Here is a 17,586-nt window from a genome sequence, read left to right as displayed (position 1 = left end):
TCTCGTAACTTATGTACTGTAAATTTTTAGTGTCACATAAGCTTTGTGTACCTTTTGAATTTATAACATCGGTGATGCTAAAAGAGCTGTCATTGGGTCGATGACCCTATGTACACAGATGTGTAGGACCGATAAATATTTGTCATATCAAATAATAACACGATAGATAATCTGTAGCCCTATAACTCTGTTGATTCTTAGATCGTACGACTCTATGTTTTCAAGTCTTCGGTTAACCATCGTAAAATATGTATATTAAAAGCTATCTGAGCAATTTTTTTATATCGTATAAAATTTATTTTCATACTGGTTTGTGAGATTTCTTGTAATCGATTTGAGTGTTAATTTTCTGCCCTTCCTAGTATTGTCAGTTTAACATTTGTAACTGACACATCACAGAGTACCTTCATTCTCAAAATTACTTGTAGCACCCTAGCGGCATGCTAACTCTGCGTTGCTCTGAAACACATCAATAACGAATGTTAAATTGACAATGCTAGGAAGGGCAGAAAATTAACCTCAAATCAATTATGATAAGCAGAATGGTCAAAAAGTTTTTTTGACCATTCTGCTAACAACAGACATGAAGAGGGATTTAAAAAAACATATAAAAGAGATCTTACAATTATCATAGCAATTATGACGTACCGCGTATTAATGTCATTTGCATCTATTATGTTAAAAACAGGTTTCAGTACTTGAAAAGTTTCCTTGTTAAAGGACAGTGTTTTTTTTTAATTTTTTTATTTTTATTTTTTTATTAGATTGTAAATAATGTTGATTTCATTATGAAAATTTATTTCTGCTTACATATGAAAATTATAAACCGATAAAATTTTCTGTTGAATCTAATACCTTGAGAACAATTAATCTGATTTTTTCCTTATTACTGTCTTGCTACGTAATTATACTATACAGTTATACTATATAAAGGAAAAGTTCATCAGTCTAAATTTTGCACCTTCAGGTTTTTGCAGTTAGTGACATTTCATAACTCCCTCCAACCAAAAAACAATTTTAAACAAAAATCCTTGAAAACTGTATTTATTTATTTTAGACTTTTTTTATCTGCAGACTCAATAAAATTAGGCACAGTGATTGCTGTATCAAATATTGATACCGTTTAATTATGATCACAATCTGTTAAGGAGATACAGTTCCGTATCTCAAACTCTAATTTAAAGGGTAGGAGGTAAATTTTTTCACATAATTTAATAGCCCTTAGGTAGCTAAGATGCTTTTTGATGGTATTTGGTCTTAAACCTCTGTAAAGGGGTGGGGAAAAGTAAATTTTTTAATGTTTTTGTTTTTTGTCATTAGACTCAGTTACATTATTATACGTTTATCTATTTATTTATTATACTTTTGATCATTCAGATGTAGGGGATAGAAGTCTAATTTTCTTTTTTCATTAGTTATTGTTTTGTTTGATATCTTCAGACTGTATTGGCAGATTTTTATGGGTTTTGTATGTTGAATTCTGAATGTTGGTCATTAATGCCTTTTAATCTTGATTACAATTGTTTTAAGAGGTCGGAAAATGCGGTCACTGTGGGTGTAGTATCTCAAAGAATAGAGTAATATTTTACACTTGATTCAGTACTTCTATACTTAAACGCTTTAAAGTGGAGCTGAAGCTCATAGCTAGGAAAAGTTATTACAGTAATAGTTGCTACCGTATAGCTATACAATATACTGTATAAGGGAAAGTGTGCTGATCAAATTTTACATCTTGAAATTTCATGACACTGCCTCTGACTGCAAAACATAATTTTATCATTGAAATAATCTAGAAGTATGTTGGCCTGTTTTTTACTTGGTATCTCCAGATTAGATATTCGATAATATCAACACAGATGTATTTGGTCTTGTTCATATCTCCATAATGGGTGGGCAAAAAAAAATTGTATGTTAGGTGTTTGTTAGTCTAAAGTTATAACTAAAATAGTACTGTGAGTCTGCATGGTTATTGGTCTTGAACTTTGACCATCTGAAAGGAAAATTTTGTTTCATCCCAGTTGTCGCATTTACATGTATTACAGAGTTCTGCTGTTTGAAATCATTCGAGGGTTCTATTTTAATTAATTTATGTTCAAATTTTTGTGTATTTCAGAACCACAAGTTCGATCGATATGTAACCATGTCCGAACCGATAGACAAGCTTTGCTATTCAGTGCAACGTTTAAAAAACGTGTAGAAAAATTAGCAAGAGATGTGTTAACCGATCCTATTAGAGTAGTACAAGGTGATGTTGGTGAAGCTAACACTGATGTTACTCAGATTGTTCATATTATGCCGCAACAGTCAAAATTGCAGTGGTTATTAAAGCACCTTGTACAGTTTTTATCGACCGGAAGTGTTCTTATATTTGTTACTAAAAAGGTAATTAATTGTTAATTTCATTATTGTTTGTGATAAGTGAATATAAGCTATGTATAAAGCTAATTTGTGTCTTTCTCTCCCTCTCGCTCCCTCTTCTATCTCTCTTTCATCACTAAGTTGTAATTTGTATTACCTTAACCAATAATTTTTGTTTATATTGATAAACAAAAGTACCGATACAAGTTTTTATTCTTTTATCCATATTAATTATTAATCTGCTATCTTTTAATACTAATAAAACTGTTTATATTACTTTTGGTATATATGAAAATAATATTCCAGTCGACATGCATGTACATATTAAAAATGAAAGACTCCAAAGGATAATTAATTATAAATATTTAGGACTGATTATAGACTAATGCAAGATGAAATAGTCAATTAGGTAATGTAATAAAGAAAACAAAATACTTATTGTCTTTGAAAAGTTAAAAAAAAAAAAAAAAAAAAAAAAAATGTCTGCACATCATTATTATATATATATATATATGCTATGCTCATTTTCATAGTGTAGCTCTGAAACTGTTGGTTTTATACATCGACTGGTCAATTGCACTAAGAATTTCATAGACCCTGAAGCAGGGACACACACATACTAAACATATTGAATGGTTGTGAGAGTCCATTAACTGTTGGAACAGAAGAGCGGTGAGAACATAAGTGGTGAAAAGGTATGATGACAGTTTTTCCTGGTTGAGATTATGTTCTGTGTTAATAGCATAAGCGGGTATATAAAGGAAATAAATTTGATGTGTTATGCTAAATTGTCAAATATGTTCACCTAGCATGTAAGATGAATGATGCAATTTTCTACTTTAAAATTAAAATTTATTTTTTTAGCGTATTAGTAAGAGAGGAACTCTGAAATTGGGGAAAAGGATCAAGGTAACAGGCATGAAGCCATCTTTTGATGTGAACCCCTTACTTTATAGCATATCAACAATTATTACACTCACAGTTTAGGAAATAGAAAATAACAATAAAATATCTTAAATTACTGCGAAAAGTAGGGTCAAGGTAGCAGGCAAAGTACCTAATATTTAATTGTAATCTTTAATATGTAATGTTCAATAATAATCTTCTTTTTTTTTTATCAGTCCACTGGTTTGATAGTCTTTTCTGTACTAATATTTATATTACACCGACAATTATCTGTTTTATAAATTGTGATCTTTGTCTTCCTCTAGAGATTTACTTTCTACATGTTTGTAGAAATTGTCTTTATCAGATTTTTCCACAAATTTCTGTCCTTTTGTACAGGGTTATCATAAAAGAATGGTGCGGTTTTAGTAATTCATAGGAAGATTGTAGGGAAATTTCTAAATGTTATATTGGTATCCCTGAAAGCCTCCAATCAAAAAGTTTGTTTATCAGCAGTTGTAACCACAACGTCAGTTCTTGTATTGTTGTTGTGGTGAGTTTAGCGAGTTACTATGTTCTCGGATAAAGACAAAGCAAAGTGTTTTATTGATGGCCGAATTAAAATCCGTAATTTTAGTTCAACGTGCGTTTCGACGTGAATTCGGAAGATCCACCGCACAAAAATAACATAACACATCGGTTCAAACGATTTGAAGAAACCGAATCTGTTAAGAAACAGAAATCAACCGGCAGACCAAGTGTACCGGATGAAACGGTTGAACTAATCAGACAATAGGCAATTAGAAGTTCTGGGAAGTCCATCCCCCGTCGAATTAGGTATTCCAAAATGAACAGTTCACAAAGTTTTACATAAAAAACTGAAATTACACGCTTATAAAATCCAGTTACTGCAGGAATTGAAACCCGATGATGGTGTAAAATGTTACAATTTCGCTGTTGAAATGTCGGACAGAATAAGTGAAAACGAATCATTTTTAGATGATATAATTTTTACAGATGAAGCTACATTCCATGTGAATGGATGCGTTAACAGACATAATTCACGAATATGGGGCTCTGAAAACTCGCACGCAATTATTGAGAAACAAGGTGATTCGCCTAAAGTTAATGTTTGGTGTGGTGTGATGAAAAATCGTGTAATAGGGCCTTTCTTCTTTATTGAAAAAACAATTAATGGAGTCGTGTATCTGGACGTGTTAACCAGTTATTGCTTTCCTCAGCCGGATGAACTCAAAAACATCATTCATCGACTTCATTTCCAACAAGATGGTGCTCCCCCGCACTTCAATGCATTGGTCACGGACGTTTTGAACCAAAAATTTAGAGATCGATAGATAGGCCAGCAAGGACCCATACTTTGGCTTCCAAGGAGTCCAGACCTGACACCTTGCGATTTTTTCTTGTGGGGGTACATCAAAAGTGTTGTTTATACACAAAAAATTTGCGACCTAAACCGCTTAAAAAACAGGATTAATGAAGCAATGACAACCATTAACGAAGAAATGTTAACTAATGTTTGGAGAGAAGTTGAGTATCGTTTGGACATTTGTTGAGCGACTAAGGACGCACATATTGAAATTTATTGATTATGTAAAAAAATGTTTGAGATGACAAATTTGAAAAATAAAGAACATACTGTAAGTAATTCTGTTTTAATTTAAACCATGTTCAAAACCGCACCATTCTTTTATGATAACCCTGTATTTATGTTAGGATCTCTTCTTCATGGTAATTTTCAGCATCCTCCTGTGACATTGTATTTCAAAACCCTCTAATTCTGTTTCTTTTTGTTTTTATTACAATCCAAAAATCTATTTATTTTCCATAAATCGCTACATAATATTTTTTATATTTAAATATCTTCAAAGCATTTCTTCTACTAGGGGCATTGGAAAAGTTCTTGGCTGGAGAAAGAAAACATAAGAATTTCAGAAATTTTTTTAAATTTTCAACCGTTTCCTTTCAATCAGATATATTTAGGCTGACTTGCCAATTTTTTAATACCCTCAGCCCTTAGTGTAATACAGAAATAATATGCGGTTACTCTCAAAATACTTACAAAATAAGCGGTTGTCTCATCTTTGACTTCATCATTTGAAGTGAATCTTCATCCATCGAGCTATTTCTTCAGGTTTGGTAGAGGAAGCAATCGCTGGGAGCAATACCTAATGAATATGTCGCATGTAGAGGCACTACGAAACGGTTATGGATCTTTGCAGCAACAACCTGAATTTAACAAGCCTTTAAATTAATTTAAACGTGCTCAAGAAATGTTCAGTCTTATGTATGTTTGATCGGCTGTTAATGCAATATCCATTTAGCGGAAAGCTTTTTCATACCCAAAACATCATCAAAATTGTAGTTGAGATAATCTTTGAGATATTTGTGATGACAGCAAACTCGCATACATTCAGTCTGTGATCATTCATTATGAAATTGTGAATTTTTGTGATTTCATTGGTCATAGCGATTTTTGGGCATCCCAAGCGTTCACCAAGGGATGTATGGTATGACCTTGTTTAAATTCTACTGGCATGCTTTTTTGCTATAGAAAATAAATGGGAAAGAATCTTTTAAGGATGGATAACTAATCTTTTTATGTTACACCTTTTAAAACAAGAGTGTTTTATAACAGCTCAAACTTCAGTTTTATCCATTTTTCAGAAAAGTCAAAACTTGTCTGCTTTATTCGATTGGCACAAACAAGCAACTAAATGCACATATCTGTAACTTTTAGTACGCCATCTAAAGGTTAATACTTGACAAATATTAGTCATTTGGTCATACTTGCCTCATCTCTGTGACCGATCGAAAAGGTATATTTATATTTTATATTAAATTTTTTTTTTCCCCATGAAAGCTGTCCTTATTAGTGCTGGTCTACTACTCTCTGTTCATTCTAAGGAGATATCACATAACACACTGCAGACAACAGAGCACTGTGGAACAATGTACCTAAAAAATTATGCATATTAATTTTTTGTAATTCCTCACAAAATTTTATACTCACTTTACACTTTATTTATTTATTTAATTATAATTACTATTATAGTCTTTTTATTTATGTATTTAACTATAATTATTTATATTTACTTTACACTTAATTTTATACTAAACTCATAACTTTTTAATTCCTCACAAAGTTTTTAATATAATAAAACCTAGAAAAAAATAATATTCCAAAAAATAACTACCATATTATTAAAAATAATTTTATAGGTAAATATATAACTTGAACAAAACCTTACCGCTTCGAAACATTAAGAAAATTGTTTACCGTATTCTCTGTCAGTGTCCGACTAACACTGGATTCCCTCTATTATATCCGATTCTTTAACACTCCCAGAAGTTGGCTTTGACGACAAATCATCTCTAACATTAATTATTGTTCGTCAACCACAACATCGAGAAAATTATCTAACTCCCACACATTCGTTATATGCTTCACGCACTGTTTCCACTTATCAGTTGATAGTTCGTTCACGCCTTTTTCAAACAGGATTTTAATATCTTTCATTTTGTATGTATTTATTTTGAGCAACATAACCTTTTACTTGGCTCCACACTAACTCAATTGGATTAAGGTTACAGTGATAAGGGGGGGAAGCCTTAACACCGTATGACCTTTTGTTTCAGCCAAATGATCGATAAAAAATTTATTAAATTTGTCACAATTGTGTTTTACATATTCAAGGAGTTCTGCTTTTAAACCGTTTCCTCCAAAGTGGGTTTTTTTTATTGCAGCCATAAAGCAATTTCTTGTTTCCTCTACAAATTGTATGGAATATTATCCAGTTTTATACTATGGTAAGAAGCATTGTCCATTACAACAATATTATTTTTGGGTAATAATGACAATACTTTTTACATCAACAACAGTAATTTGTATAAACTAGTGCGTCCAGTCTTTGGTAAACTCTTGTGACAGTTTATCACAGCCAGCAATTTTTTTAAGGTTATTTCATTTCAAAAAAATAAATTTTGTACAGTCAATCTTATTACATTTTTGTCAAATTCATCCCATTTTCCTAGCACAGGTTTTTCATGTTTTCTACTTTTAACAGGAGTTTCTACCTTTTCTTTCCTATTTATTTTAGTCTGTAATCTTTTAATATTATTAACTGACAAACTGGTTAATTCAGAAGCAAGTTTTACTATTTCCTTTTTAACCGACGTAAGATTTTTCTCCAGCAGTTTATTGAATACATTTAAAATTTTTGTTTTTACTGCTTTGCAAATCTTTCCCTTTTCTGTGCTTATTAAAAGATGTTCCTGAATTATCAACCATATCGATAAACTATTCGATTACACGCACATACAGGTTAATTACACTATCAAATCTCACAGTAATATGTAATAAATCGCACAATAATCACAAAATAACCAAATTTACACACACTTCATGCATACCAAAAAAGGTATTGAAACACAGAACTAGAATTAAAAGAAAATTAAAAATATCCAGTATGGAATAAAGAATTAATACTGCAATTTTAAAGCTGGTGATAAACAACGATGTTTGTTAATAAACATCCGGTAGTTACAACAGCTTGGCACATACATTAGTGTGCTGTATATACACGCACTACCACACTTGCAGTTTATTTCATATCTCCTTCTTAGAATGAACAGAGAATACCTTGATCTCTGCATGAAAGTTGATTTAAGATTTTGTAAAGGAAAAATCCCTTCTACCTTCATGCATATATAGTTAGTAGATGGCATCTATCTTTTTTTACTATTTAATTTTTTTTTTTGTTCAGGCTGATACTGAGGAATTGGCTAGTACATTGACTCTTAAGGAGTTTGAGGTTCTGTTGTTGCATGGAGATATGGAACAAGCTGAAAGAAATAAAGTGATAACTATGTTTAAAAAACAAGAAGTCAATATTTTAGTTGCTACTGATGTTGCCGGTAAGTTTTGCTATACTTTTTTTTTTTACGTGGCATGATCAACAATAACTTTAATGTATGACAACTTGTAAACGTTGACATGCTTTTCAGAATAATAAATCTAACATGACTAAAAATAAATGAAGGGTAACTATGTTATTAAAGAGCTGTTCATCTTGCTCTAACGTAAAAACTTTTAGTGTATTAATATTTTCAAGACTATATATAATGATCATTAATGTGAATTATAAATTCATATTAACAGGGTGATTTTTATGTATTTACAAAATGCATAAATAAATATAAAGAGTAATAACTCTGCAGTTTTTGCCTACTAGTGATTGATTTGAATACATTTTGAGATGCGGCATACTTCTAACGAACAGGAGAGTTTATCCCGTACTCTAACTGGCATATAGTAATGGAAGTGACAGCTGCCTGTCCATGAAATCTGGTTGATGCTCAGATCCTTTATAAGCCCGGATCGATTTGAAACCTGTAACAGTTGTAAGCGGTTTGAACGTACATGTAAGTTTCACCTTAAAACATTCCACCGTCATCATCACTAGTTCACAGCCGGTTTCCTAAAAAATTTTTTAGGACTGCAGGAAAGACTCCATGACATGTTCAACATTTTCTTCAGACATCCTTGGTCATCCTGTACTCTTTCCTTTAGTCAGCCGTTTCAAACCGATTATACCATCGATGAATGTTTATTGTCGCTTGGACGATCATGATTAAAATTTTTAGAGAACACATGTTGAACTGTACAAATTCACATTTAGCAAAAACTGCAAAACAAGGATTTGTGTTCAGCGCCATCTTTGCTAGTGGCACTGAGAAGCGGAAAGATAGGGATTCAATATACGGTCATACGCACAGTTAAAACTTTCCTATCTTTACTTTGATTCTAGCCTTAAATCAACACCGTACACCTTATCCAAGAGATATTATAACAATTTTGTAATTTGGGTCTTGTACATATTTATTTCATCTTCTTTTAAATACGTTAACAAAAATGGACATAAATATTTACCGGTATCATATTATATGATTTATTTAGGCGTATACAAAACGATACATTATCAGTGTCAATATCCAGATTACCACAGAGATCTAGAAATTTTGTAAGCAGACCTAAAAATACAAACATATATTATTAATTTTTAACATCTCATTCTTTTTATGATGATGTAGGTAGTAGCTTAAAGCGCTATAGGAGGTGGCTTTTAATTATTATTAGTATCTTTATGGTGTTGCTTTATCTGAGAGTTATAATATTCACTCAACAAAATGAAGGTGTCAGTTGTGTAACTGATTATCACTAGTTTGGAATCGGCATGCTGCGGACTACAATTAATTTTATAAAAATGTTAATAAACATTTTTTAGCGCTTTTGTAATAAATACTTCTCCCGATACTGTTAAGTCTGATAGTTATATCATCTGAACTCTGAAAATATCAATTTTATTATAAAACCATGATTTAGATTTGTTAAAATAATTCTCTGTATTCAAAATCCTGGTCTGAGCCACACACTTGCTGCATTTTCATGAATAAAATCTTCAATCAATTGTGATCGTGGTAAAAACATACCATTCATCACATTCTGTATATTTAAAAAACAATTTTTATAGTATTTTAGTTTTATTAAAAATAAAATTTTATTGAATTACAAAAATTTTATTAATTAAAATTTTTATAGAGTTCACCTAAATCTCATTAACTGTGTTTAACCGGTGATTATCTTGGAATTTATCACATTAATGACTTATCTGCCAAAACCGTGTATTAAAATATAAAAAAAGAAATAGTTTTCAAAAGTACTTTGTATATGGAGAATTGTTGATGAGGTAAGATATTTTATACCTTATGATCGCTTCTCGGCCTCTGGCCCCGTGCTGTAAAACTTGTGTTTTTTGCAACCGGTGCATAATTTGATTCTGCAAGTACAGCGTTCTACGTTCTCGTCGTCGGGGTTGACAACGATCAGCAGTGGTCAGTCAACCTGCGTTGCTGTGGAGTTTTGACAAAGCGGCGACGTAGTGTGTTGCAGTAGTGCTGCTGTCGGCCAAATAAGGACGTTTCCTTTGTAACATCGTGTCCCCATACATAGTTGGTGAGGCCTAAATATATTTAGATCCTCTGGCAGGTTCGAGAAGCGGTTTCCGCTCCGACCTAACCGGTGGAAGAAGCTTTTAGCTTTTTGACTCCTCGGGTGGACTGCGGAACAGACAGTCTGTTCGGGGTGTGAGAGGTTAAACGCTCACCTGGTATTGTGGTAGGTGTTAGATTCGTTCAAGCTGTGAATTGTAGTGCCTGGCAACACAGCTGGTGTATTGCTAAATTGTTCAGCGATGGAGCAACCCGGGGGAGGTTGTTTGGAGGACTTGGTCGGTTTGGCCAAGGACCTGGTTTCTGGTGACCCCTTCATGCCGAGGAGGGCAATCGGTAGGTCGCCGCCGCGGCCCCGGTCTTCCGATAAGGAAGATACGGAAGCCCCTCGGGTAGTGGAGCGCCCGAGTGTTGCGGCTTGCACACAAATCCTGCGGGACACCTCTGTCTCGAGCGGTGCGGAAAAGGTGAAAGCTGGATCCGTACAGCGAGGACACGGCATAGGAGGGGGCGCCAAGTACGAAGGACGCCTCGCTGCGAAGTCGGGAAGGACTGAAAGCAGCAAAGCCGATTCTGTCCCTGAGCGGGATGTTTCTGGGGGGAAACCTGCGTCAAAGCAGCTGACCTCCGGAGCGGATAGCTTGGGGCGTATTGAGGAGATGAGGGCCGAATGGGCCAAAATTTCCTCAAAGAAGGAATCTAGAGTTGCGCCAATTGGTGGACTCATATCTGAGCCAATGTAGTTTGATGGTTTCAGGGCTGGCTTTAAAATGTGAAGGCCTCCAGGGTGCAAACCTTGCGCTTGACTCGGTCGTAACTCGACTATCAGGCAAGGTAGACCAGGTAATGGAGGGAGTTCGGGGCTTCAAACCCATAATGGGTCAAGCTTTGGGCGAGCTCCACAAATCAATTAAGAGAGTGGAGGAGAAGGTTAAGAAACCTGTCTCCTTTGCCTCTATAACTGCCGCGCCTGCGCCTAAGCGGGTAGGTCCGCCGCCGCCAGCACAGGCGCCGGCCAAAAGTAAGCGGGCCACTGTAAAAGTGGTCCCTGTTAAGCCTGGTCAAGGGGCTTCATCTGCTGTGATGGAGCTAACCCTAAAGAAGATCCTGGACCCGCAGAAAGAAAGGTTCCAAGTTTCCCAGGTCACTAAAACCAGGGATCATGGCATTGTACTGGAGGTCGTTAATGAGCAGCAGGCAAGACAACTGCTGGAGGACGATGTTCTGGCCAAGAACAGGCTGAAGGCTCAGCTGCTAGCCGAGCGTAAGCCTCAGATATTGGTTTATGATATGCCAAGGGCAACGCAGGTAGAGGAGCCCGAAATCCTCAAAGCGATCCACAGCCAAAATCCTGTGTTGGATATGGCCGTCGAGGACTTCCTTAGGGAAACTAAGGTGATTTGACAGTTGGGGAGGAAGGAATCCCTAAAGAGTCACTGGGTTCTCGAGACCTCGCCAAAGATCCGGCAGGTCTTAGTGACCAGGGGAAGATTGTTCTTTGGGTGGACGGCCTGTAGGGTTGTCGACCATATTCAGGTAGCCCGGTGCTTTAAATGTCAGGGCTTTGGGCACACCGCTCTCCGATGCAGAGCGCAGAAGGAGATGTGTGGCCACTGTGCCGCTCTGGGGCACAGGGCAACCAACTGCCCTGCCAAGTCGTCGCCACCAAAATGTGCCGCCTGCTGCCAGGTGAAAGGTAGCAATACTGGACACAGGGTAGGGGGTAGGCAATGTAAGGGGTACGATATAGCCCGGGTGAGAGCTGTTAACAACACAGCTTATGGCGACGCCTGAACTGTCAGAAGCCCTTGGGGACATCTTTCACCAGTTCGAACGCCTGCGCCTGGGGCAGATTAATCTGCACCATACCCGGGCGGCCACGAGTGAGGCCATGAGGCTCCTTGAGGAGAACAACCTCGAGGTCCTCTTGGTCCAGGAGCCGTACGCGGTCGCGGATAGGGTGGTCGGCTTCCACGGGGTGAAAGTTATTAATACTCGTGGGGGACGGTCGCTCTCTGCGGTCGTGGTGAACTCTGACTCTTTGGGTTTCTTCTGGATGCTTCAGTGGTCTGATGAGCAATTCACCGTCGTGCGGATCACGAGGGGTACGCTCGATGTCGTACTTGTGTCGGGATACTTCCAGCTTGGATGGAGTATCGATGACTTGCTGGCGAAGTTGGGGAGGATTCTGGACGGTCTCCCGGGCACCAGAGTGTTGGTTGCGCTGGACGCAAACGCAAAGTCTACCGCCTGGGGTTCACACAAACCCCAGAGGTGCTGGTCTCGAACAGTTCGCAGAAGCCAGGAACCTCTACCTGATTAATGATGCGGAGCAGCCGCCAACTTTCCCCAGCGAACTGGGAGAGAGTTATATAGACGTCACTTTGGTGACGGGTGACTTGCTTCGGGATACAGGTAGATGGACTGTCTGGCCCGAGGCCAGTGTGAGCGATCATAGGCTTATAACCTATGATATTGCTTACAGAGGCGGTCCTAGGGCACCAAATCCAGGTCGCTACAACCTAAGGGGCCTGGATCAACGCAGGCTGAGGCATGTGTGCAAAGCTGCCCTGCAGGGATTGCAGTGGCGCATGGAGTGTAGGGAGGAGGTGGAATTGATGGCGGAGCTAATCGGCCTGGCCATCAAGAATGGCTCTGACGAGGTCCTACGGCGGCCTAGGCCAATGGACGGACCCGTCATAAGCAGCCAGTCCGTTGATCTGAGCGTGCCTGGAGCCGTCATGACCCCATTTTCCGGGGGGTCGTCTGTGGAAGGCAGACGGAGGCCCGGCAAGAACCAGCGCTGCCCCCTAACGGGGAATATCGTTAACCACGTGCGCGCTGAGCGTCTTCGGATCTACCGGCGTGCCCGTAATACATATGTTCACGCCATCAAGGAAGCCAAACTCAAGTTTTGGAAAGACTCCATGCGCGAGTTGCAACGCGATCCCTGGCAGCTCGCAAAGACTTGTTACAAGCCAAGGCCATTGCACGTGTTGTCCAGCGTCCGGTGCGGGTTAGGTGGTCGTGACCACACTTTAACATCTGGGGCGACTTACCGGGCGTTCCTGGATACAATGTTTCCAGATGCTCTGGAGGGTGAAACACCATTCCCTGGCGTTCGGACCGTGGAACCCGATGATATAGACCGAGTGGTTTCTCGAATGGCACTGAAGAAGGCACCGGGGATTGACCAACATGACCCGGATATTTTTTACCATCTATTGCCTGTCATAAGAGAGCCGCTTGGCAGACTGTTCACGGGATGCCTAAGCTGGGGCTGCTTTCCGGCTTGCTGGAAGGTGGCCTTGGTAAGGGTACTCCTGAAACCTGGAATGGATCCTGGTGAGGTCGGCAGTTATCGACCCATCAGCCTCTTGCCAGTTCTCGGCAAGTTGCTTGAAAGGCTGGTTGTGGAACGGCTCGAGGAAAGCATTGATATGAGCTGTATTCTAAATCGAGGCCAATATGGCTTCATGAAAGGGGTTGGCACCGAGGATTGCATCTTAAATGCTCTTACCGAGGTGGAAAGCGCCGACTGCAAATATGTTTTGGCTATTTTTATTGATATAGAGGCAGCATTTCCTTCCTTGTGTTGGAGTTCTGTCCTCTATGCTTTGGAACGCTGCAAATGTTCCCGAAGCCCTGCAGGCCGTGGTAAGAGACTATTTGTCTAACCGTACGGCTCTGTTTAAAGATGCGCACCTAGTTGTGGAAAAGTCAGTCACCAGGGGAAGCCCGCAGGGTTCCGTTCTCGGCCCCCTGCTGTGGAACCTGGTGTTTGACGGATTTCTGAGGTTGACATTCCCAGAAGGGGACACGGCCCAGGCTTTCGCCGATGACTGTCTCCTTTTAGTTCGTGGCAATTCACGACCGCAGCTAGAAAGTAGAGCGCAGGCAGCTTTGTCAACCGCCGAGGGCTGGATGGACATTCAAAATTTAAAGATTTTTGTGCCCAAGACGAAGTTTATGCTTCTGAAGGGTGCAGACAAATTATCATGCAATTGAAACCCCCATATTAAATATAAAGGCTGTGTAATCAGCCGAGTGAGGGTTCATAAGTACCTAGGTGTTTTGTTTGATGATAAGTTGCTTTTTAGTAACCATATTAAACAAGTTGCGGCGGACGCTGTCTCTGTGATGCACAAGCTTAGGAGGATTGCTCGGAAGGATTACGGGCTGTCGGGCCGCCAAATGTACTTGGTGTACCGAGGCGTTTTTGAAAGTATGATCGCATACGCGGCGCCAGTTTTGGCGCATAGGTTGGAAAGAAATAGAGCACTGCTTCAAAATTTAAGGCGTGCTCAGCGCAGAGCCATGATAGTATGCACTGGTGTATTTAAAACAACCTCCTACGAGGCTACTACTGTATTGGGAAAGGCTCTCCCAATCGATTTAGTGGTGAAAGTTCGAGCAGTCATGTGGAAGTTGCAAAGAGGTCGGGAGGCCGAGGCATTTGGGATGCGGTTTCGAGCCGGGCCAGAACCGGAGCGGAACAGTGATCACAATGCACCGGAACAAAATTTTATACAGTTGCCCATCTCCCGTCTGCGGAAGAGGCTATGGAGCCTCGCGATGGAGACATGATAGCTTTAATGGCACAGCACGACTAAGGGAAGATCCTTGTATAGTTTTATACAAGATCTGGGGGATGGTATGCCTCGAGTTCGTTTTTAAGGCCGTCGGGTGCCTGGGTGCTCACCAACCATGTAAACCTGATCCAATATCTGTTTCGGTTTCGCCTGGTGGCTGATGAGTTGTGTGTGTGCGGGGAGGTCCAGTCGAACGTGCATATGATGTTCGACTGCCCTGCTCTTGGGGGGGGGGGGGCAGAGATCGAGCCACCCTGGAACTTAGAGGTCGGGGGAAAACTTGGCCGCTCACAAACGGCGAGTCAATGTGGTGAGAGCCACATTGTCGGATCATGTGGGAGTTCCTCGATGAGGTTGCTATGTTCAACCGTCATCGTTAATCTTAAGGGTTGTGTAATGTAATAATGACTCCTAAGCTCTGTTGTAGGAATCCTTCCTTGAGATAATGGCTGGCCACCAGCCAAACTAGCTCCAAGCGCTGTTAAATGGTGGACAGGTACTAGCTGGCATACAGCGACCAAGGCATGGCAGCCTAAATCGCTGCCTTTTAGATATAAGAATTTCAATAGTTTTAATTGTAACAAGGGGTGCGCCTCCCCGATTTAGTTTTATTGTTGACAAGTGAGCGACTGGGACACTTAAGCGGGTGCTGTACAGCACCCTGCTTAATTCGCTCACGCAAGTTAGGTAGCTCATTAGGAGCAGATAGGATCGAGGTCGCTATACCGTTTTTTAGAGGCACAGTAGCCGTTTTTTGGCACGGAACATTTGGTCTATGCTCTAGGGCGACCGAATGGGGTGGTGGTGGGAGAAATGCCAGCTAACCAAATTTACCTTATGATGTAGAAATTAATTAAAAATAATCCTATTTTAGGAATATTGTAGTAGTCCTTACAATTTGTTATAATTAATTTAATAACGTGTCTCAAAGTATATATGTATTTCTATATGTATATATGTGTTTTATATATGTATTTCTTTATTTTTATGTTGGCAGCTCGTGGTTTGGATATTCCACATATAAGGACTGTTGTTAATTATGATATAGCCAGAGATATTGATACTCATACTCATCGAATTGGAAGAACAGGTTTGCTTTACTTTATGTATACATTTAAATTAAGGCACTGTTACATGAAATTCTTTATATCCTTCTTGCCTTCCGACCATACTTCATGCTTCAGTTATTATAACCCTCGATGTTGTTCTTGCAAGAGTAAAACATCACCCTGGTTTTAATCATCTGGAAATATCATTCTCGGTTTTTAAAAATTATATTCTTGTTACCTTTTTTCATAACGCTCTTCATTACTATATTGGGAAACATCATTGGGCTATAACATGGATTCTTGATTCAATATTTTTTTCTCCTCAAACCGAACTGTATTATACTTACACTGGTTCTCGTACAACTCCTACAGGTTTTTTCTTTTTCTGTTTCTTCAGTTGTCAACAACTCTTTCTTCACTGGTAAACACATGTTTTTGATTCTTTCTAATTGCAGAACTTCATTTGTATTTTATATTGAAGAGTGTATTGTGGACTTATCTACCATCACCAATATTTTATTAAAAAAATGTACAAAATTTCTTAAATTAAATCTGTTAAAATAACAATAAAAAATGTTTAAAAGATGATTTTCTTACTATATTTAACTTTATCAAATAAAATAATTAATTTCTGTTGTTCCATGTAAAAAGTGCAATTTATACTATGATATTTTGTTAAAATCAACAGAGAAAGGATAACAGAGCCTATCATACCGTTCAATACTGTTTGTAATAAATAGCGTAAGTATAATTCAGTTACATTTCAAATTTCATGAACTAACTGATTTTTTAAATTTTAAACTTTTATTGTTCTTGACCCATTTATCTTTAATAAATAAATTATACAAGGGTTATTTTTTTTTCAAGGTTCGATCGATCACGAAATAAAAACCCTCACAAAAATCAGATGAACCTTTGCACATATGTGTTGCGCAGGGTCTCTAGTATGGCCTTCAATCACGCCACGTCCCTTTGTTTAGTTCTGAACACGCAGCTAGACGTAAACATGTCTATAACAATAGCATCTCCCGCCAAGTGTGAAGTGCGTGCGGCAGTTCGATTTCTTCAAGCTCAGGGGTGTAATGCGGCTGAAATTCATCAACGATTAAGTAATGTGTACGGTGAAACTTCAATGAGTGACAACAAAGTGCGACAATGGTGCAGGAACTTTAAAGCAGGACGTACAGATGTTCATGATGCAGGCGGTCAGGGAAGGAAGCGAGTGTTAACCGATGATCTCGTTGAGCAAGTGGATGAGGCGATTCGAGAAAATCGTCGGTTCACAAATTCTGTATTGAGCGATCTGTTTCCTGAAATTTCAAGGTCAGCTCTGTACACCGTTGTGAGTGAGAGACTTCAGTACCACAACTGTGTGCATAGAAACATGGCTGAAAACGCAGGCGGCTTCGTTCTATGACGAGAGTATTGGAAAGTTGGTACCATGCTACGACTAATTCTAAATCGGAGTGGCGACTTTATAGAGAAATAGCATATAAGTACTTGTTACAAATAAAAAATTTTTTATTTTCACTGTGGTTTTAATTTTGTGACCGATCGAACCTTGAAAAAAAATAACCCTTGTATTTTTTTAAAAACTGAGGATGGAGATATTCCAAAAACAGATTCTCTAATACAAAATAAGAATTAATCGATAAGGTAATCTTCTATATGAT

The 17,586-nt window shown here is 38.3% G+C and overlaps 1 protein-coding gene across 3 annotated transcripts in view; it reads left to right on the top strand.

The window, feature by feature from the left end:
• The window catches only part of LOC142334135 (ATP-dependent RNA helicase DDX42), a 185,213-nt gene that overhangs the window by 149,261 nt on the left and 18,366 nt on the right, over window positions 1–17,586 (top strand). For all 3 annotated transcript variants that reach the window (XM_075381889.1, XM_075381887.1, XM_075381888.1), the window contains exons 9-11: window positions 2,114–2,382; window positions 8,028–8,178; window positions 15,862–15,954. In XM_075381889.1, the coding sequence (XP_075238004.1) occupies window positions 2,114–2,382; window positions 8,028–8,178; window positions 15,862–15,954 (513 nt within the window). The remainder of the gene's footprint in view (window positions 1–2,113; window positions 2,383–8,027; window positions 8,179–15,861; window positions 15,955–17,586) is intronic.

This window comes from Lycorma delicatula, chromosome 13, assembly GCF_047948215.1.
Source record: "Lycorma delicatula isolate Av1 chromosome 13, ASM4794821v1, whole genome shotgun sequence".
In the NCBI taxonomy this organism is placed as follows: domain Eukaryota; kingdom Metazoa; phylum Arthropoda; class Insecta; order Hemiptera; family Fulgoridae; genus Lycorma; species Lycorma delicatula.
This window is presented reverse-complemented; position numbering and strand designations above follow the sequence as displayed.